Source organism: Athalia rosae, chromosome 2 (assembly GCF_917208135.1).
Source record: "Athalia rosae chromosome 2, iyAthRosa1.1, whole genome shotgun sequence".
Classification (NCBI taxonomy): Eukaryota; Metazoa; Arthropoda; class Insecta; order Hymenoptera; family Athaliidae; genus Athalia; species Athalia rosae.
In genome coordinates, this window is record NC_064027.1 from 10,328,379 (window position 1) to 10,352,299 (window position 23,921).

Consider the following 23,921-nt stretch of genomic DNA (forward strand, 5'->3'; position numbering starts at 1 on the left):
ACATTTCCGACAGAAAATTTCGGTCACATATTTGGACTGAATTCTACAGGGAATAAAATTGTAATTGAGGAAAGATGTGCCCGCTCATCAGGTGCTGTACTCGCGGTTTATTTGTCGAGCCACATTCCCATGTTATATGAATAACAATAACGTAATGCGATACCACAATGGAAGAGTAATGGGCATGTTACTGAAACACGAATTCTGCCCTGTGAATGGGAAATAGATCCTCGATTACATATGGACGTCAAGTAATTGAATCGCGTTTGATTTCAATGAGATTACAAACAGCGACTGCGCCTTTGATTCCAGGTAATTTGTTTACCTAATTCTGTCGGTGGAATTTTATTTTATCACGTCGTTGCGATGTAGCGAAACTTTTTCTCTGTGATTTTTGCCATCTGTATCGACAAGATAACAACCGTTCGATGTGAGCTCAGCTTCGACGTCGACTGGTTACAGATGTGGTGGCAAAAAAGGATAAAAACCGAAAGCCATAGCACATAAAGAGTGTTTGTGAGTGCGAATGGGCGTAGAGAGAATCGGTGAATTGTTCGGCAAATGTGACAAATGGACAGGTACGAGGTACGAAGAGGAAAAAGAGCGTGGGAAAGATAGAAAAACTGAGAGAAAAATAAATTCATCCGATCCTGGAGGGAACCTCTCCGAGGACCACAGACAGAAATCGTACATAAGAATGACAAAATGCGGAAATTCTCACAGAACAAAAACACCAATGTGTATAATCAGCGATATTACGTGAAACTGAAGGTAAGAAACCAAACAGAGCCGCCAAAGCAAAAAAGGCTGGAGGAGGAGGAAGTGAGAAGGAGGGAAAGAAAGCGAAACGTGTCGAATGCAATACGTGAGGTGGGATATGAACGGAAGTAGAAAGAAAAGAAATATTTGAGAGGCAATCGTATCTCGTGCCGCGTCAGCTGATAGCGGGCGAAAACAGTATACTGTTCGCGCACCGCGAGAAGAACCCTGAGGCGATACTACGATACCCGTTAAGAAATAGGAACAGAAGAAGAAGAAGAGAAGAAGAAGAAGAAGAACAGGAAGAACACGGGTTTCAGCGATCTTCTCGCAGCTAGCGGACTATACCTATGGCGCAAAACGGGAAAAAGAGCCTGACCCATGAATGAATGGCTGAAACGAGGGGGTGGCATTCTGAAAGAAAGAACATCAATTCATTGGTAATTGTCACTGTACCAAAATTATGTATACATGTACTTTACAGTTATCGCTGTCGAAACAGGTACGGTTTAAGCAAACCATAATAAAAGTATGCGTAACTCGAAATAAATGAATTCCAAAATATACAAAGTAGATAATAGTCGAATCATGCGTTGCACATATGTATGACCAATTACAGTTCGTGATACTATTCGGATTTCAATGGTACACACTACTTGGTTGCAAATGCTGAATAAGGATTCAGAGAATTCCAGGGTTGAACTTCGGAACATTCTAAGAATTTGCGAATCTTGCAGCTGTTTGATTACACGAGTCAATAAAAAATGCGTTTATCAACAAATTTTTAATAACCGTAACTGAGAAGACCGAGGAAAACTTTTCAGGATCAAAACTTCTCTCTTTAGATATTACAAAGTTTTACGAATTACTCCCAAAAGGAGCTATAAGTACGGAACGGATGCTCGGGAGTAATGCGATCGTTCTACAGAAGGTGTTGTATTATTTCCGAGCGAGTATCACGAGCCGCTTCCCCGTCGTTTAATCATTTTTTCAGTGACACATCCTCAAGCTTATGGAGCGGAAAGTTATCTGATAAACTCTTCAATTTTTCACGTACCCTAATATTTGTGTCCTCGCCTCGCTTATCGAGTTTCGAATTTACAACGAATCAACTTTTCCAATTATGTGCAAATGATTTGGAGATAATGGACCAAAAAGAACGGGGAAAAATGGAGAAAATTAAAATCAAAGCGATCATTTGTTAGGATGTACGAAATTTTTCCTCGATCTTATCGATTATCGTCCGTGAAAACTATAATTTTCAATTTTCATTTACTATGAAGACGTACGTTCGAAACAAAGCAAAGTAAAAAAAAAAAAAAAATAAACCGGACCAGCCATGCTGCGTCATAAAGAAAGTAGAAGAAACGAACAAAATTATTAATAATTACCTGGCGTTCTGCTCCTGGTTCTACTTCCGGTTGATCCCTGAGCGCAAGATGCCGTTTGCCCACCACCGCACAGTGAAATGTCTAAGGGATTTGTTGTGACGTTGATATTAGCTTTCGCCGCCTTCTGGTTCCCCTTTCCTGTAAATTCACTGCAGTTTTTCTCGCCTTTTACGCGTTGCGAATTTTTCATGGCGCTATTAACGGAGGTAGTAGAATTTTTTCTCTCATTCGCAGCGACCAACGACAGCAGCGAGTTGATCTGATTCGGGTCAGGCTGTCCAGCGTCGACCGATCCTCTCACCGGTGTACTGAACAAAATGTGACAGATGAAATCAGGTCAGAAACACCGTTCGATCATTTGCCATAAACAAGTTGCACTCGTCATCGTGATTTGGCGAAGACGATGTTGACTAATTATTCGTTGTAGCGAGGAACGATTGCACGATGAATTTTATCAATTTCTATTCGCAAGTAATTCCATCAGCCATGTTGATCAAATATGTAGTACGTGCGTTGGATCACTAGTGAATTGATTAAAATGTTGCGTTACAACCAATTAACTGCGATATGATAAAATGTACGAAATAGAATTTACGTATGGCAATGCCCGGCACAGTTTGACAACAAAATATTGGATTTGTTTCCCTCGGTTATTTGCACGTACATACGCGCACGGTTATGCTATAAGGTGATCACGCGATGCTACATCCCCATGGAAAATTACGATCTAATTTTTGTCCTTGCTCTCTTATTGTTCGTAATACGTGATGCGATATCGCTGTTAATTACAACTAACTCTGATCCGTGTCAAAGTTGACTGACCCACAAACAAAGAAATATAGCGAGTCTTAGCTATCTGATTCCGAATAATACACGACGACTACAATCAGGGTTTTGAATTTGAATCACCGAAATAACGACCCTTTTGTTTTTTGAAATGAATAATTTTTATCGTACTCAGAAAAGCTGGTTTCACAGAATAACCGATCCACACTGTTTCACAGAGTACACACCGGTTCATACAGAATGTATGAATTGCGAAATGCATATTGCATCGTCAAATAGCGTATACACCGATCGTATTTACGGTAAATCGGAAAAAAACTATGAAGTGAATGGACTTTTTCCGCACCGTGCTACAATTTGATCTCTTCTACAACTATAATCACCGGTTCCTGGAGTGGAATACCGATAGAATGAACGTGCGCCGTGGCTATAACGGCTGATTGGAATTCGGGTTGAAAATTTTTGTGCCTTCCGGAAAATCCTTCGATTTCCTGCTTCGTATTTGGAGTGAGTGACGGACGTCAGGCTACCAAAGTTCTCCGGGCAAAAGCCTTCGAACGAGGTAATGAAAAAAAAAAAAAACCACCGAGATCATTTGTCCGAAAATTCAACGGATGAGCCCGTGAACAAGGAAATAACCAACTCTCCTCTGTGTACCTCGCGGGTATGATAGATTGAAGAAGAATTTTGTATTCCTGCGCGAATTATTAGTTTATTCGGATACGCTGACGCCTCGGCTAATCAGCGGTGATTTCATTTTGCGAATTCGTCAACTGGCAAATTTGATTTTTCTTTACCTTTGGGAAAAAAAAACCCGAGTACCGGCGGAGGCAAGGTGTACTGATCTACACCGGTGCACAAATTTCCGTTAAAAGGTATGACGACGTTACACTGTTCCCCGCTTTCTCCACTCTTTTTCAGATTTCATAGCCGCGAAAGATACGGGAGACAAAAGAGTAGTCTTGGAAGAGGCAGCGATAACGTCGTAGTACAGAAGAATAGCAACCCGCGATAGGCCCATCGTCGCGCCATTTTCTTCATGGTGAATATAAATAACCCTGCAAATGCAGCTTTGACGATGTGGTTCCCATTCGCCTACAAATTTTTCTCATAACCATCTTCAGTATATTTTTTTTTTTCTTCTTTCTTTGTCCCCTACCCATCTCTCGACACGACGAAGTACCAGGAGCAACCGCCTCCCTTCTTACAATCAGTTCAGGTATGGCTCTACGAGTAGCTGTCTTTTTTATCGTTAATATACGGTGCTGCGAAATGAAATGTGCGACAGAATTTGGGATGGCAAAAATCGAAAAGATTCCATCGGCACCGATACGTCGCGCATAGGTTTGATGGATCAGTTAATTTCCTAAAGTGGGAGGAAAACTGGACGGAAAACGATCCTCGATTCTTGAAAAAGGTGAAATAACCGGAGATCCTACAGACTTTGCGAAGTGGTCACCGATTTCCAGCTGTCAACCTACGTCCAAAAGGTCGCCGGACGTTTTGAAAAACTCACCTAAAAAAGTCCGTTACTCTAAGATCGGGCAACGGGGGTGTCCGACCACTGACGAAGGTGAACCTGGACTCCTGTTGCGATCCTACAAGGGGGGTGGGCGGTGGTGCCTTCGGGCTCTCCGTCAAACTATTAGAGTTTTGGGTTTGATTATTGGTAGTAAGGGATACCGGGGGCGGCACGGGTGCGATTTGGACATCGTGTAAATTTGTTGTGCTAACTGAATGATTGGCGCGCGCGTAGGCTGTATAGGGAGGATCAGACTCTTGCTGAAGGACCTGGGACTGGGATTGGGATTGAGATTGCGACTTGGGGGTGGGTGCGGTCACTGGGGGAGGAGATAACTCCGGAGCTCCGTCCAGGTAGTCTAAGCTGTCATCAGCCTGTTCGCCGTCCGTTGTTGTTATCTGAAGTGAATAAAATTGTCCAGAGTTTTGATCGATCGATTCGACCGAGACTCGAAACGCTGAAATTCTCAATTAATCAGCCTACCAGGGTGACCATGGTGTTCGCACTGTCGGTGCTCGTGTTTATGGTGGTTTCCGAAGCGGTGCTGCTCCCCATGACGACAACTTTGGGAACGGTGCGAGTGCAGCTGCGACTCCCTCCGGCTGTTCTGAAGTAAAGTCTCCTCTGAAAAGCGGAAGCCGCTCCGTCTAATGCGTTAGCCACAACACTTTGATGGTTGCGCGACGGCGACGACTGCGACCCTCTCGAATTAGCCCCACTCCCGTTTCCACTGCCACCTCCGCTGCCCCTGGATCCACAAAACTTACGCGGGGAGTCTCGGTTATCCGAACCTTCCTGCAATCACGAAAAAATAATCACTGCACACGCATGCCGGTAATCGACTTTCTTCTTCGATTTCTTTCATTTCATATTTTCGTTTTTCAACGTTGTTTTTGGGTTATTAGCTGTTCGTCAAACGCGTCAAACGGCCCCTCTTTGCGTTTTTCTCTCTTTTTTTCTTTATTTTTTCTTCTCTTATTATTTATTTATAAATTCAAATTGGCTGGCGAATTTCACTGCGCTAACGATCCGAACTTTGACTTTATCGAAGAAAGGGCCCTGGGCGCGAGGAGGGGAGGGTGCGGGCGCCAAGAAAGTGAAATTTGTCTCATTGAATTTCTCGACCCCCGATTAGTCGGGTGCGAGGGTTGCATTACCACGAAGAAGTTAGCAGCAAGACGCTCGGTAAGCTTTTTCAGAAAGTAGATATTGCCTTGGAAAAGCCCCTTTTTACCTCCCCTGTTTTCTTATTTTTCTTTTTCTCTTCCACCCTTAATATTCCATAAATATGTAAAACTCTACGATCGAAAGTTATTATCGTAGAGGGATGAAATAACCCGATTGAGATGCGGTGCTGCCATCCGATGAACCTCGAGCGCGAAAAGAACCCACCACGGGATATACCTTCATCCCCTACGATCCACATGTCCTATATATATGCGAAAAAAAGTCATCAAGAATCAATCGTACGAAAACAACAACGACTGCGTTTGGCGTAGGATATACAGGCCGTATGTGATATTCTCATGGAACAATGAATAAAAATTGAATCGCTACTCGGCTATTGTGCTATTTTCATTCAATCATATATAGTCTATATGTCCACATGCGGAGCTCATCAATGGTTATAGCGCGAACACTGCGAACAGTAGACATTATCGAGCATTTTATGTCGTATCGTTAACGCACCATTACTAGAAAATTATATTAGCCTAGCTGCGCTATTCTTTACGGAGGATCATCCAACCTCTACGAACGGATTCTAGGGACACGGTGCGTGTAATAAGCTGTACAACATCAGAAAACCATTCGTCTGTCTGCCATGTTTCGCAGCAGCAGCTGATGTTTGACCCAATTGGAGTGCTGCTAGTCTTTGTGCTTCTTCCCCCGTGTACCGTTGATTATACAACTTACAAGATTGTCGAGTTTGTCGTTGAAAATGGATATTTATTCAGTCTTCCAAGCCCGTATATTTTCTCCTTCGGTGCACGTATAATAAAGTCAGAAAATTTTTTTCCGAATGATCAAAAATGCTGTCTGCTCGAAGATCAAAAGTAAATTCCTCCAACTTAGTATATATGCGAAGTCGAGTCGAAGACCCGGTCAAAAATCATCCAAAATTTTACTCTTTCCGTATTTTTTATCAGTTAAACGTCAAATCAGCTACAAAAGTTGTAGCAAACCAATCCAAATTCGGCAAGCAAATGTGATTCCATAAATTTCGAGCGATGTCAAGTGTTCACGGTGATCTTATCAGTCGCTAGCCGATGGTGATGACTCTCCCTGACCTAATCCAACCCTTTATTTGGAATAGGACACACTGTGTACATCGGGTTTCTCTATTTTTCATATCTGTGCGAGTTAGATCTCTTGTATAAGACGAGCATCGTCGTAAGTGCAGACGATTGAGATTTACTAATATCTGTTAGATAATCCTAGTAGTACAGTGCGCACTGCAGATCGGTGTGTGTTACATAGGACCTACGTAGCTTTTTGGTTTTTCACGATCGCGATACGACATGACATGTCATGATATAGGTGGTCAAGATGAATCGTTCCGGTGGAACGCTGTTTGCCATTGTAAAGTAGAATTTTCTCAGCAGCGAATTCCGAAAAGATGAATTTGACCATCACGCCCGAGTTCACGCCTGTACGTATACGTCGTACTCCCCGAAGTTCTGTGATACGATTAGGGTCAACTTTTCATCAGGATGAGTTGTTTGTTTCAATTTTTTTTTTCCTTTTCACGATACCCCAACTGTCCGACGGAAGCGTCGTCCATCTTCACGACAAGAAATTGTTGTCGAATTATGAAATTTTGGTAGAAATTTCTGGTGAACGTGTCGAATCGAGATGCGAGGAAAAAATCGCTCTGAGAAGTTTTACCCCCCTTCTTTTCTTCACAGAAAAGAAATTCTTCTTTTCACCCCATCGAACTGAGAAATTTCACTTCTACAGGTTTACACTACGTTTATCTGACCGATGTCTCGAAGCCCTAAAATAACGCGATACGTTAGTTTTGATCTTCTCTTTTTGAACGACTTCTCTTCGTCGATATGAGATGAAAATGGATATCAGATACCTTGATGAGGTGAAGTATGATGATGAAATCCAAACTAGATTGGACACCGTAGAAATGTATAATTAATCGTTCGTCAATAATTTATAAAGCAATTAACAAAAGCTCCCGGCAATTCAGCAGTTATTAGGCTGCTGCTTCGATGGTCATTATTTGTAATGGAAAGGCCGTAGTGTAAACGATGAGGTATATAGACTACAGGCGCTGAATTTCTTATAATCAGAATGTTCTCAACTCAAGTTTCTACAGCCTGATCCTTCAGCCTCTGATTAGCGAAACGGGGGTGCGGGTTGGGAGCGAGGGGCGAGGGGCGAGGAACTTGTGGCTTGAATGCAGTTTAACACAATAGGTATGGAGATTCGTCGAGTTTCCCGGACCCCGAGGAATACCTACCTATCTTATTTTCACTCCTCCATATTTCACCCTCTCGACTCGGCACGTGTCGCATACGGTGATCTGTATATACCACTTTGGGGAATTCTCGCAGCTCGCCTAGTCATTTTATTTAGAATCTTTCGCTACGAGAAATGCGGACCGTATCCATTGGGTTACTTCTTCGAAGCAGAGGCGTGCATATTGCACATATGTATACAAATTCACCCATATGCACACTGTTTTATGCACATCTAGGATATTCGGAAATTTTATTTTGCAAATCGTGTTTCGAGGTAGTCAGGAATGTTAATTTACTCCGTACGAAAGCGGTAACGGTATACGTGCAGCTCGTTTGGTCAGATGATCCGTCGACACTAATTCATTACTCAAGTTGGTTAAGCCTACGTTCCTATGTTCTTGGAGAGGTGAATTTCAATAAGGATTTCACCACATTTACGTTCAGCTGTCCAGCTAGCTACCCACCTAATTCTGTCTACAAGAATGAGCCTTGGACTTTGTACAACACGCGTTATATATAAGGTGATCTTTAATCTTTACGTTGTATATTTACAAAAAATTTATTTTCTGAGTTGGAGACTGGTTTCAAGATGTATCCAAGTTCTCAAAGCTTCTGAAAAAAGAAAAAATCTGTTCCACTCACTTCGACTGTACAAAGATCCTAAAACTTTCCATGCAACACTCTGCGAATTTATCGTACTTCAAAATTGAACCGAGTATTCTGATGTTATTTCACCGACATTCCTGTCGTCGCGTAAAGTTCAGAGCCCACAGTTTGTAGGCTTATAACTACGGAGTAAAAAATGAAAGAGCAGAAATTTAAAAAAGGCTCAGAAGCTTGGAGTATCCTGCATCTGACGAATCATTTTGGAATTTCGGGGAAAAAAAAAAAAAACCGAAAGTTATGATCCCTGAAAAGTCGAAAAACGTAGGTTTCCCGGAGTTGAGCAAAGGTCAACTTTGGAGCGTCCGTTTGGAGTACGAGGTTGAATCGCAATACATAAATGACAGTAGAAGTAGGGACGTCGTAAAAATCGTATTTTTTCTAACGAATTTTCAAATACATTTCATAAGCCTAGAAAAATTTGACAACGATGTCTCGTACGCCTAAGGTATTGGAAAACTCTGGATTAATTTTTCAGGATATTACTTCTATTACATTTCGATTCAAGTGATGTCCGGTTGGTGAAAAAAAGGTGTGCTGTACACGTATTTATGTTTCTAGAATTCCACGGTTGCGTGCGTGCACATGTAGAAACGAAAATTAACTACAGCTATCTATTTGTCTGGTTGAATTTTTCTTCTATTGTGTCTCGTTTTATTTTATTTTTCGCTCTCTCTCTGTTGTGCCTATACTTGCGTCAATCTACGGCGAACTACATCGCTCCGTGTGCAAAACGCGTTGACTATAAATGTCTGATATCATTCATTGGTCCACTGGATTTCGCCGGTTTAATAGAACGAGTAGCATGTTGCAGTTGATAAATACGTGGTTCACATGGTACCGGGAGGGTTTTGACAAAGAATTATTCAAAATGTTAACAGCACCGTTTAATCTGGCTCGGTAAATCTGGTCAAAAGAACCGGGCAAAAAGGAGGGAAAATCGCGAAAATTTTCAACGAAAATCGTCAGAGATTTATCGCTCGATTTTTCACGCACTCGTAATCCGTTTGATTGGTAAATAATTATGTACCGATGAAACTACACGTAATGTAACGTTTATATTATAAACACGATTCGTCTTACTTATAAAGTTCTTCCACCACTATAATAACGAAATTTGAATATTATATACTGGGGAGGGCAGCGCACTTAGCTATGCAAATTCTTCGGCACGCCGACAGTATTAAAAGCGTTTTGTTCGAATTTAAACTGAGATCATTAATATAAGTAGCGAAAAAAAAACATTTTAGGCCTACAATATGTAATACTCCGTAACTAAGCTGACGCATATTAATTTCCGAAAATTATGAATTAAAGAAAGAAGAAAAGTTCCCACAGTTCAAGTCAAACACTCGTCTTACAATTAGAATATACTTGCATGGTATTGCTTGTACATATATCACACGAATTTCCCTGTGGGATTAAAAAGGAGCGTAAATCCAATTAGGAAGTTAATAAAAGGGAGGAACAGAAAAAGAACTTTAAATAACTGGAATATAATAAATTGCCGCGATCCCATGGGCCGCTATACAAGTGAATGTATGCAGAGGGCCTGCTATCTAATCAATTATTTATCTCTGGGTGACTCTACTAGATACCGTGTAACGAATAGCTCTCTAAAAAGCAATTAATCATCATTCTCGACTGAACTATTAATGAAAGTAAGAATATGACTCGTCGCATGCGAGTAGTTTTCTGCGAATTGCGTTATTTTATGAGCTTCACATGAAAAACAGATAGAAGAAAATTAGATTATAATCACATATGCGCGCATCGTGTGAATTTTACACAAGTTCGAAGACTGTAAAAGCTGTGAAATTAATTTTCAACGTGAAGTTTACCTTTTTTCTGATATATTTTATTCAGAGAAGTTGAAAGAAAATAATAACCTCACGAACCCATCTCGCGTAGCCGGCGCTGGGGGTGAAAAAGAGACGCTAAGTGATCCCAGAAAACTGCGTTAAAGGTTCTCGCGCGTATCTTCGGCCAAACAGACATCTTTGCATATAGCCGAAATTTTATTTTACTTCCATAAAGTATTTTCTGTCATCCGGGGTCCGAGAAAATTGCTACAGAGCATTTCCTGCTGAATTTACGAAAGCTTTTAATTGGCCGACAATTTCTCATTCGTCGCAACCGCTCGGTGGTTCGATATAATTGAAAAGTAAGGCTCATATCTGCCTCTCGGCCTCTTCAACAAGTGGTGTTTTTTTTTTTTACCTTTTGTCTTTCTCCCCCTTCATTCCACTTGTTTCTTACTCTCTCTTTAAGAAAATATAATTAAAACGCAAATAGGCCGCTCGTGAATTGATTTCTTTTCTTATCCCGTATACAGCAGTTGAAACTCGCATCGGAGTGGGGAATAAACAGCTTATGAATGATCAGAGTAAAATTATAATTCATTATAGTTTATTTTTCATTCGCGTGCTGCCGGTTCACAAAAGATAGGTTGTGTACATAAAAATTTCTACCGCGGTTATATTGCTTCCTCTCATCATCGTAAAAATAAGAACGTGAAGACATTGTTCGATATTATGCATAAAACGTTAAGACCCGTTTTACCACGCATCTCTTCAGCACTCGCCTTAGCACGATTGGAGTCACCATTTCAATTTTATCTACTCCGATTTCAGCTTCGCGACGTCGGTGCAGTGGCTCTGTAGAGTCAACTTTATGGAAATTGCAGTCAAACAGTTTTTACGGGAAATTGTTATCCCCACTACTCTCAGTGTTACTGCTATTGCCCCAATTTGCTAGAAGGTGACTCGTCGTTTTTTTTTTTTTTTTTTTTCTCTTCATTATCTGAGAACGCTCCTGCAAGAACAAATTCAAGTGCTCCTTCCTCGTACATATTAATATTACGATATACCGTATCCGTAAATGTACGCCCATCTATATCTCTGATTCATACCATAAACTCGATTCAATCAAAGTTCAATTTCATCGTACATGTGCAGCGAGTTCTATCGCTCGCGATACTTTTGTTTTGCAACGAAGCGGTGCTTTTCGGTGAAATGTATGTATATGTATACGGTGGGTTATGGTTCATGAGTCAGTCGAAATCACAGTGAAAAAGCGCAACGAGCGGCTAACGCACAATGAAAAGAAAATTGAAAGCAAACTCGATCTTCGACTAAATTTGAAATCCGTTGTGGATTAGAAAAGGTCAGAGTTTATCCCTCGAAGGAATGGTTTTACAGCTTGGCCCAACAAAGCGAATCCACGGCAGATCTGAACAAAATAAAACATTCATACTTCCCCTTTCAAATGTGTAAGGTATACGACGGAGGGCGAAATCCCGATCAATTTCATTATTATTGATTCTCTCCGAAAGGTGAGCTTCGCTTGAAAATTTCGTACCCCACCAGAGAGTCGTATAATATCGAATGAAATTCATCTCGCGGCAAAAACACCGTTGTAAACTGATTATAAAAAAAGTCAAGGAAAATTATCTCGCGTTCGTTAAGTACATTCAACGTTTCACCATTTCGCACCAAGTTTCACGTCGAAGAGCGCAATATTTTCGAAATTTAGCGAAGGTTTAACAGCGCAGAATTTACACGTGTGTATATTTCATAAACTAGATACGCTGCGCACACACTCGCTTACGGCCGTACGGAATACATTCAGACATACCTACGAATGTAAACAAGTAATATTTAATTGCATGCTGTATACCGTTCAAATTCGTTTAACCATTGCGGATCTGCCTAATTAACAAGGGTTTTACGTTGCTTGCAACTTTTAGTATGTACGAGAGGCATACAGGATTACCTAATAATTGCGGGCTAATGTTGACAGAGCCGTCAGTTTCGGAACGCCGAATCGATCACTTTTGTGTACTTTGAGTTTATTTCCGCTATTTCACCTCCCCTCATTCTCTCCCCGTTCGGGCGTTGGATTCGGCGGATAAAATAGGAAAAATAGACACATGTCACGCGAGGAAAAAATATTCTATCCCCAGTCTTACACGATGTCTCTATATTGGGGAAGTTTTTGACGAAAATTGAAAATTCAAATAATACAAGTAAGAGTAACTACGATGTAGCAACAAGGTTTTCAATTCTGCTCATTCTCCGGCCGTTCATCTGCTGTATTTTTCTAGAAAATGAACGATTGTCTTCGTTGCAAAGCTCCGGGATCCGGAATGATTCTCTGACATGATCCGAGTGTAGAGCAGGCCTCAGCGTAATCTCTGTTATTTTTGTCGCTCTCGTGATATTACTGCAGTAAACAAAGTGCGAAGCGTTGAATTTACTGACGGTTGATGAAACTGTAACGCAGGTAAAAATAATAATCCTGTCAGATCGAAATACTTTCGGGTAAACTTCAAAAAGGATGGTTTTGATAATGTATAGATATTTCAAATGTTTATCCGTACATGTGGGTACGTTCGTATCACGTCGTATGAACCACTATTTGATATACCGTTGAATCTGACCGACGATAATTCTAATATGAGTAAATAATCGGGGAATACGAAATACGCGTTGGTACAAATCGACTTCCGTGACAAGTGTATCGCTTATCACGCATCGTCAATTTGCATATGCAAATAAGAATTATAAATGTATAACGACGTTGGTAGGTCGAAACCTCGTTTTGTAAGGTGTATAATTTTCATTCGCTGAAAAAGAAAAGAAAAAGAAAAAGAAAAATAGGGAAGGGTGAAGAAATAAAATTCACCGAAGTATATTTTAAATAAAATTCAGAACTCGACTGAAAGTTCACAGCGTACACATGCTGTACACCTACGTATAAGTACTCGGAAACTGTTTACTGCGTGAAGTTCCGAAAAATAATGTTTTCAGAGAGGGTGAAACAAAAAAGGCAAGAAAACTGGCGCAGACACGAAAGCATGGACTTTGAAATTTTCTCGCTGTGTTCGCGGCTATTATATTTTAATATTATATGGTACATGCTCTCCCTCCTACGTGCGGTGGGTCTGGAGCAGCCTTCGTATTATAATCCTAATGCCTTCGTGACACTTCTTGATGCCATTTCTAAATGCATTTATAGAATGCACTCCGCAGAATGCTGCTGTTTTTACTTTTGGTATCTCTAATTTAATTTTCTGCTTGGATAAATACGGACGATCGTGGAAAGTATTAGACTGCGTATTTGCATCAGAATCGCTACTGCCGCTGCATCTTACAGCTTTAGCGGTGGAAGCGCGAAAACGTCTCTTCAAACGCGGGAATGCTCCAATTTAGCGCGATAATAAATCTAAAAACGAAATAATGAATAGAACTTCACCGTTTCGAGGCAGAAAACCGTTTATAGCTACTCGGAATATTTTATCGTGTTGCATAACATTCCTTCCTATTTTTCATCAACCCGAGCAAACACTCGGTTCTTCTCACCACCGTGCAGGACTCGATTGTTCGGTGAATTCCACTACTGGGGGGCAATAAATTACACGAACCAGGAATATTTCTCGTACGGCGTAATAAGTCAGATCGAGGAGAAACTTTGACGAAAATATTTTTTCCCATCTTAAATATTTCCAAACATTATCATCGTTAACTTGGGATGGGTAGAATCTCTGATAATTAATTATACTCGAATACCTAATTCGCGAATAATTTAATCTCGTCAACTTCAACCCGGGCTGTCACATTTTGTTTCTGCATGACTTGCCGAGCAGAACGCCATCCCTGTTTTTTTCAACCGCCAAATCGCCAAAAAGATATGGACAATAAAAAACGTAGAAACGACCTGTACACGTATTATTATTCAGGACTGGGATTGAAAAAAAAATGTCAAAACGAGAGAACTTCTACAATCATAATATTCAGAAGCTGTACGATTCGTACGAGAAATGAACTTCTAGTAAAAAATTTTGCGATTCTGGATACGAATCGATGCGCACTTTATTTATTGTAATATTTGGGTACAGTGCAAAAAATATACGACACCCAGAACCGTTTTCGTGGAGCTGTAATAATTACGCATTTACTTGTGCATAATCTATAGCTGCATATACTGCCGTTCCTAAAAACTGCTTATTCCGGTCTTTTTCACCCTCTAACCGGACCATTTCGCCCGAGTTTTTTCTCGATCAGTCATTCCCAATTATCTTCTTTGTTCATCTCTTACCGTACTTCGCTAATCGATACCGTCGGTTTTTTAACTCGAAGATAGAAATTCACATGAAAAGTGTACTTATCCAGACACTGGAGCAATGAATATCCATCCGAACTACCAATAACTATACTTTTATAGAAACTATACTTCTATCAATCGAGAACAATCTTGAAAGAACCTCCGCGTCATCAACGTTACGATTACCTCGAAGTAATCAGTCTAAAAGAAATTAAAAACTCAACTCTGCTGGCTGGAATAAGAAAAGATTGGGGGAAGTCAAAGGGAGATCACCCGATTCCAATTCGTAACGGAGCTACCTGCAATTGGCAGCAATAAAAGCCACTTCTCCTCGAATGTCCAATCGATTCACGTACTCGATATAAGACACGGGTTCGAATACCAGTTCCGCGATGAGATGCTCTCCGATTATGAACAACTCTTCTGGTTCGAATAGATTCTAATCCAAAGCTAGGCGTGGATCGTGCGAGTGATTGTTTTCACCATGACAATATTTAAGAATGAATCAAGTAAGGGATGAACGATACAAAATGATTCCGCGAGTGGTGGAGCGACGCCCGGAATCTTCATGCACCCCGCAACACGACTGCTTCAACTTTAAAGTCGAACGACCGCGCAGTAGTCCTAGTCACTTATAGGTCAGCCGTAGACGCCGGTAACAAGCGCGGAGTCGGACTACTGCGACTTCGTTGTATGTATATCTCGTTTGTAAGCGCCACCGGACGCCAAGACGTCTACCGCCTATATTCCATCCGATGGCGCCTATTCCGTACGCCGACGCTACGTCTAGGTCGGTGCGTATACGTGCCATTGCACTGCGATTTCTGCTCCAGGATTACAACTGGAAGGAGGTTTTCAGAATTTACCAACTGAATGGAAGGATATAAAAGTCATCTCCGACCCTCGGGCGACTATCGCAATTAGCCAGATTCGGGGATTTCCCTGACCAGATTTCGTTGCGAAACACCAAAAAAACAAAAAAAAAAGAGTAATTGGTTAGCCTCAGGGAGCTGAGGAGTTGAGAAGAGAAGGTCCCGCGTCTATGACTCGTTGCTCATTTGTCATTATTTAATTGCTACACTCGTATAATCACGAAATGTGGGCGAATGTAATACGTGCACGTTGCGGCACTCGCGTAATACGTTGATCGGATTATTCCGCTGGTACGCCATGCGACGTTCGAAAGTATTAAGAGGTAGAACGTTACTTCAACCGAAGATAAACGAACGTAAAGTTCACGAAACATTTGCAGTCTTCGAGTATTCGAAGGTCTCAGAATTATATGTGAAGCCGTAAATTAGGCGGTTTTATACCGGCTAAAAACGAACAATGGAAGTTTCATGGAAATTGGTTCGCATAAATCCAAACCCCGCGCCGTGGAAGACTGGCCTGATTCAGTGCTGACGTGTAATCTAGTTTCCACATGAAACTACCAAGGTTAAACCAAAAATAATGCCACGTAGGATGAACGTGAGGCGATAAATAATTGATAGAAACAATTTCACATGTAGACACCATGACTCGAAGGATGAGGAAAAAATCTTCAGGGGAAGGGCGTCCGGATTTGGAAATCCAAAGAACATTGGCAACGAGTATACCTACGTGTGTGAAAAAAAGAAAGAAACAGCGAATGAGATCGACTAATACACCTCGATGCGATTTGCTTTTACTTGTTTCTTTTTCTTCGATTTTTCTCCAACATTTTTTATAACGGGCTTCTTTGTGCGCCTCTAGAGCCTAAAAGCTCGATCTTAGAAGCGTTCCGGCGAAGCATCGAACGTCTCCATTTGCTATTAAATTGAGCTAGAAGGTTTGCAAATGGTTGGATGGAAGCGTCTTCTCCGAGTCAAAGTATTGGACGACGTTTTTCGAATAGATTTTAACAGCATGTCCGTGCGCCCCGATATAATGACGATCGAATCATCGTTTACGACGAAGGAAAATTTCCAAGCATCTCTTGCCCGTGTGAAAAGAAACATCACGTATACCATGGGCAACGATCACGCTTGGCCATAAAATTGTCCGATATTTGCATTCTGTAGGAAAGTCTGCCAGTCTGTTTCAAGCGGCATTTTTTGCAAATTGTATCATCTGGAGGACGACTTAGTTTACATATTTTGTCTTCTTTCGCGCTCTCTACAGCGCACTTTTCCTCCCCTACCCCCCGCGGGATCTTTGGACGAAGAATTTTTAGCGAGAAAATGACAATTCAAATCTCAAGGTTTTTCACGGCAGTACGATACATAGCAACATACGGGCGGTATTCGCGGTACACTCGATCACGATCAAATGGATAATTCTGTAAATAAAAGAGTGGAGAAAACGAAAAACCTTACGTGTAGGTATGGCATATAAAAGTCACCTCACGTAAAGCGTAAGAAGAGAGGAATGATATACGGGGATTCTACTTATAAGTATAGAAATCGGAGCGAAGAGGGTAAGAAAAGTGCAGGGTATACAAACGGTGGTTAATCTTAACTCACGTCTGTTTTGTGTTCCGGGGTTGAGGGTGGATTTGGGGTGTCGGGCAGCGAACTACCCGAGCGGCGCCGCAGCCGCGCCATCAGGGATGTGCGAAGCGCCTCCGTCACGAGGCCCTTCTATTAATCCGTTTCAATTTTTTCACTTTTTTTCCTGAAGCTCTCCGACGATCCTCTTCCTCGAAGAGTCACTCGATTCTGCGGGACCGAGCGACCCATCACGACAAGCCTCGGCTCAGGACATTCTCTACCCTCACACTCTTTACGGTTTAATTATTTTTGTTTTTATCGCTTTCGTTGTTGTTGTTGTTGTTGTTGTTGTTGTTGTTGTTTAGCAGTTTGTTTAACTTTTATCTCTTTTTTGTCGAGTCCTTATGTATATTGCTGCTTTAAATTGAAATCGGGTTGGCGCACGCTGGGATGAAAAAACATTATTTTTTGTCTTTTACATTTTATTTGTTCCACTTGAAATTCAACCAGATGTCAAGCCCGGTAGATTTTCTGGCTTTTCTCCTTTTTACTTGTCGCCTTCAAAAAACAACGCTCCTACACGTTAGCAGACAGGCACCTCACGCTCTCTTTTTTTATTTACCCACACACAGCGTCGCTCCACGCACCGGTGTCAATTTATTTTTATGGACGTACGTGTGTACCACGCTTGTACTTATTATCGATTTTTGTTCTTTCACAAATTTTTCGTTTAGTCACAAAGGTTCTAGATTTCTCATTTATATCGTATACGATCAATCCAATAACGTACAGTAGTCGGTCTCGATTTTCTTTGAAGAGAATCCGTAACACGATTTTATTGATTGGATAGAAATTTTTCCTCTTTCACACAACGCTGCACAGACACGTGGAGAACGGAAGACACGGTGAGAAACAAGATTTCTGTAACAAAGTAAAAAGATATAGTCTTAAATATTGCAGAGGTAGCGATATTCTATTTCTGATATTGCTCGCGCTCTACGGAGCATCACGGATTCGTATCGAGTTCGTGTTTTGTCACACATCCGACAATAGGTGAAATGATATTCCGCTAGACGTTGTGCAGAATAATTTTATACGAGCCGAAAACGAAGATCATTTATACGTATCAAGATTACATCGCGACGGATTGAATGAATTCCTTCCAAGAAGGATCGAGCGCGGTACCCCTTCAAAAGCGAGCTGAAGCGGCTGGACATTAAGAGAACGGAAAATGCGAGTTGCAAACATTGTACGTACATTGTAGACAATTGTAAAAATGACCCAGTTTCCTTAATAGAAAATTGCAAGCACATGTACATCATACGCCAATGCGTACAATGTCCTGGAACGAGCCACGTGCTTTGTTAAGTACCTACGTTGAAAATATGTAATTTTTTGTTATTATTGTTTTTTTGTTTAATGGGAGTAAGTGCGGAATCCGCATAGCTTGGTTCTCGGTGGTACTGCGGAGTGCAAGACTGGCGGCAGACGCGAGAAGAAACAGCGTCTTCGGCGTGGGGTGAATGACCTTCGTCGCGAGACGCGCCCGCGCACCCAATTCACCCTCGGTTCGGCTCACCCTGCATTTCAGATAGAAACCGACTGAACGAAACTCGCGTGTAACCTACTGTGGTACGTCCCAATCAATATTCAAGGACTTCGTGGCTACGTACATCGGCCCTGCAACCACGTGGGACCATTCAATTTTCATTTTCACCTCACTCTTCACGAGCCTTCTGATTTTTCTTACGTCCACAGCCGATTTGATGCCCCGTGACAATACGATGTTAACAAAACGGATGAGAGGATGAGAAAAAAATTACAAAAATCACAGAGACGATACGACGGAGAATCTCGTGGTCCGGTCTCAGAGTCCTCGTGGCTGTCGCGTGAATTATTGAGTTAAATTTTCTGCCGAAGCGTAGAATTATTTCACTACGTAGCTACGGTGGGAGCGAATGTCGTTGCTCTTCAAAATATAACTCGGAAATCGATTTCTCGAGCGACTCTATATCCGTGCACCGATATTGTCTGCGTACATAAATATACATCCGTACCATGTGCTCTCCAGATAATGTAATCTATGTACGAACATTTATACACGGTATGGTGCCTGTACGTCGAAACTTCGGCTTCCGAATACTGCGGAATACTTGGTTTGAAAAAATGGAATTCTTGAGAGACCGAAGTTAGCGATAACCGCGTATCCGTGTACAAAGCTCGCGAAGACTAAGCTATCCGAAAATCAAACAAAGCGTGATGGTGATGCGATGCCGAGTTATCGTCGGGGGTACCTGATATTGTGGCGCAGAACAGAAGCGTAAGAGATACGAAATGATGTTACAAGCGTACTACGACACCCGCAAGGAACGACGACGTGGATCAGATCGGGAGACCGAGGGCGGAATGACTCGGTGAAGCACGCGACGAAGACCGGATGGAAACGTAGGGACCTCACCGTACGAATACATGCACACATGTCGCGTAATTTCAGAGCAACGTGAGAACGTAATCAGGGTGCAAAGAGGCCAAGTGAGGGATTCTCAAGAGGTACTTTCTCGCCTGTCAAGTACATGCTCCTCTCTCTATAAGTAGGACAGATTCAATTCACTCGACGATACAGAGAAAATCGGGACGATCGGTTAACCACCCTAAAAACAAATTCATTCAACTGACAGTCACGCGCCGCTTTCGCGGGGCATTTTTTCTTCGGGGTGATCGCACCAAAATATGATCATCGTGCTATACCCAGAATTATGGAGGGATCGCGATCACTCAATCATCTAATCGTCTAATTTCTAATAGGATGTTTCTACGAGAGCAGTTGATCCTTACTTGATATTTCAATTCCAAGACACTCGGAAGCGCGCTCACGAGGATCTCGATTCGACTACCGATCGCATCGACAACACAGGGGCACGAGATGCTCGTGCTTTTTTAATTTCACTCGTTATTCGAATATTTGTTCGTTATTTTATTATTAAGTTTCGAATAACGGAGTTTAGACGGACAGACAATGATTCCTTCGGTATTTACAAAACTTCGACGACCGGTACAAGCGGAACGCAAGCTTCCGATTCGACGTAGCGGTGCGGAAATATAGATGAGGAAAAGTTTATACCGAACCCATGCGTAAATCGCATCGGTCGTATGAAAAGCAATTTACGATAGAGATAAAGTGAGATATTTGCGAGAGAAGATACAGATAGAGAGTTTCGAAGCTTGCAAGCTATGCAGACCTTCTTGGTAAAAGGTCGAAGTCAGCACTGGCCGGCGTGCCTCGTTGACATCGTGCGGTTGGCACACTGGAACGGCATTCTGGGGCAACGCTGAGCGCAGGCGTCCAACAACCCTGGCGCCCCGATGCCCGACTTTTCAAAGCGCTCAAACCCTCAAACAACCGCCTGAAACCAACCAACCCTCACCGTTGGATCCATGCCTCGGTGGATGGCATACATATCTGCCCTACAAATTGATTGCTTCTCGCGACAGAGATAAAGACTAATACATGTACTCCTATTCCGGCTCACAATATACGAAACTGACAATGAGTGTATTCTTCTTCATTTTTCTACTTTTTTTTCGTTTTTTTCTACGGTCTTTTCATTAATTCGTACGAGAGATGACGAAAGAAACAGCGTCGAGAAACCGCGCGTTTCGATTGGTCAATTGAGAATGAAACAATGAATACTCACTTCTAGAATTTCCTAAATCTTCCGACTAATTGGGATGATGATCCGCCGAAAATGCGATTTATGTCAATCATGTTTTTACGCGATATTCAAGTTGGTTTGAAATTATGCTTATGACAGCATGCGATTTCACTGAATTACCATGTCGGGGTTTTATTCATTCGATATCCTTCGGTCGTTCGGATACTTACTCAAGTTCCATTGCATTTACGGCGTCAGATGATCAAGCGAAGCATAAAATGTTGGTTTTGACGAGGTCCGCTTACCATGAAAGATAACTCAAAAGTACCTTCTTTGGGCGAAGCAAAAGTATTCAGCTGCTTAATTAAAATATTTATGCTCGTCTGAATAATTTATTCAAGTCGAGTCTATTGAGCTTTTCAATCACACGCAATTCCGAGTAATCGTTACACCGTAAATCTTGAAAAAATTTCACAAACTTGCGTCTAAAAGTCTTTGATCTGAAACAAACGGTGAATTGTCTTTAATTATGTTCCAAACTCATCGAGTGAGAGAAAAAACACCATCACCCTGTATTCCACAACCTCAAGGGTTGCGAACAGTTGCCACAGGTTATTAGTTGCGCGGCCTGTGTGATAGAGTAGGAAAAAAAGAATGATGTTATTTTTAAAACCCCTTTGACCTTCAAGGCGTACACGTAACACCCAGCGTACCCATAGGGATTTAGAGTTCGACAAATTCATTAAATTCGAAGATGAACTCTCGACTATATCGGTGTCGATACGTATGGGGCCGAGTGTTTTTTTATCCTTTGGAATTTCTCTGAATAAACGAGAATTCTAGCGCGGCAACGTCGAGAAATTCCATTGCGACGCATCAACGTGAGGGGAGACCGGTTACCAATCATTATGAGAAAAATGACGCGCTAAAATTAGTTTCATCATCGACGGCGCAGAGAAAGCAATAAATCTGAACTGAGTTTATTATTTGGCGGAGTTCACAGGCACTATTTTAAAATCATCATTAAACGAAAATTAGATCAATTAATTTATCTTTTGCCTAACGGCAATATTAATGACCGACCGAAAAGATTGAACGATCATTTTGGGGGAAAAGAACGAAGAAAGTGTGCTGAGTCGACCCAAATTACTCATAATTTTAACGAAGAGACGTCATCTTGTTCGGCGAAACTATGATCTAATACTCATCATTTGATGTTTCCGCGAAGCGAAAGAATAAGTTATTCCTGAAATAATCGTCGGCCCGTATTCCACTCGTTTTCTCTCTCTTCACTTTTTCTTCGCATATTCGCGCAAATTGACGATAAAACAAGTTTCGAATGCTTTGTGTATTACCGAGTACGGGAGGGTTACCTAAAGCGCGTGTGAGCGTTCGTGTATCGTTGAATGGAACGCGAGTGTCAATTTGTGCGCACGCCGTGATTACCTGTACACTCCCGAGTTTTGAACTATTCCGACCGGGTGTTAATTATATAATAAAATATAATTAAGGTCTCAACATTAGTTGATAAAATTTGTCTCATTTCTAGTGCTTACCCGCTTTAGGCGCGACGAGGGTTTCTGCGGAGTTTTCATTTCTTAATACATATATAATTATTGATGCAAAATTGATTCATCTCGTTTATTTTATTAAGAAGTTGGATGACTCTACTATCAAATGAAGTAGAATCTGTTATTATAATCGAACAAAAACTAAGGTTTTTGGACTTCTTCTGCCCGCTTTAGGCCTTCTACCGCTACGCAGCTCGGCTGATCTATCTATTCGCCTGCTTATATGTATACGTAGTAAACAAATGACAATGGGCAATTTAACGGACTACAAACAGAAACGCTAAATTGCCTATTGGAATTAGCCTAGTTTGCCCCGTATTCAGAAACGATCCATTATCTCTGGGTACCATACTTTTTAATTATCGCGACGTACGTAAATCGCACACACATACGTATACCTAATTCCGATTGAAAGCTGTGCGTTTCAGCTGCCACAGCGGCGATCACCGAGGCGACAGACCGGTAACGCGTTGTATAGGTATACGTGTACCCACACGTGCGCGTTCGTAAAATTTGATCGAATTTTCTACCATTTTACCAATTCAAAGCACACCCCATACCGTTTCGACCCCCGGGTTTAGCTTCCGCTTGACAAATCAATGCCTAAATAATCTCTTATACGGTATATATAATATCGTTACGAATATTCACGCACCGACCTGAGCTACACCGTGCGAAATCAACTCGGGCGGAGGCGATGAAAAAGAAAAAAAAGACAACATAGAGAGCGGCGGAATTGGAGAGCGCAAAAGAAAAGGAGGAAACCCTGCGCCCTTAATCGATTGGCGTTGGTTAAAACGGCACTTTGTTTTCACGCGTAAACCTTCGCACGCGTCCTACGTACGTACAACCCTCGTGTGACAGAGGACGGCGTTCCAACGTCGATATCGTAGCTTCCCTTTAATTTGAAAGCAACGCCTCGGCGTCTGTTCTTCTTCCGGGTGAACGGAGGAGCAGCTCTCGAGGGTCGAGAGTTGATGCGCCGCGCTCGCAGCGGCTTCGTCGTTCGGTTTCTGTTTTCGTATAACCGCACTCATAGCTATACGTACGTATCGTGCAGGGTTAATGGGTCCATGTGTACGTATACATGTATACGTACGCATATTATAACCAACGGTTAGGTAACGGGGTGGTATGGGTCCGCGCATTGATTATATACCTCCGTATCTCTACGTTATATTCACCGTGAATATAACCGCGGCGGACGATGATCGACCCTTATCATCGTTTGCGCAGGGTTGTTGTTGTTCGGCCAAACCGCCTCCTTGTTCTTATTCCGCAACCAATGTGGCACACACGTAAACACGGAAACGGAACCACATAGTAAACGAACCCACGAAACGTAATCTCGGAGCGAATTGTACCCGATCGAGAAAAAAATAGAGAACGCTTTCTCATTGTCGGCATTAATACCGTAACGTATCTTACACTCCGACTTACAGCCCACAATTTTCAAATCACCTCGAGGTTATAAATACATGGATATACCGTTAGTTACACACCGTTAGGCCCCGGGAGCACTTCCTCGAAACGATAGAAGCCAATTCA

The 23,921-nt window shown here is 41.8% G+C and overlaps 1 protein-coding gene across 2 annotated transcripts in view; it reads right to left on the reverse strand.

Annotated features, from left to right (window-relative positions):
- Positions 1-23,921, reverse strand: part of LOC105694056 — a 159,784-nt gene that overhangs the window by 61,431 nt on the left and 74,432 nt on the right. Inside the window, exons 1-5 of one of the 2 annotated variants that reach the window (XM_048650450.1) lie at positions 19,985-20,403; positions 17,183-18,070; positions 4,942-5,253; positions 4,453-4,856; positions 2,151-2,458 (exon numbers count right to left, since the gene is read on the reverse strand). In XM_048650450.1, the coding sequence (XP_048506407.1) occupies positions 2,151-2,458; positions 4,453-4,856; positions 4,942-5,253; positions 17,183-17,263 (1,105 nt within the window). In that variant the 5' untranslated portion in view covers positions 17,264-18,070; positions 19,985-20,403. Of the gene's footprint in view, positions 1-2,150; positions 2,459-4,452; positions 4,857-4,941; positions 5,254-17,182; positions 18,071-19,984; positions 20,404-23,921 lie in introns of those variants that run through there. The other variant, XM_048650451.1, reaches the window with a different exon arrangement.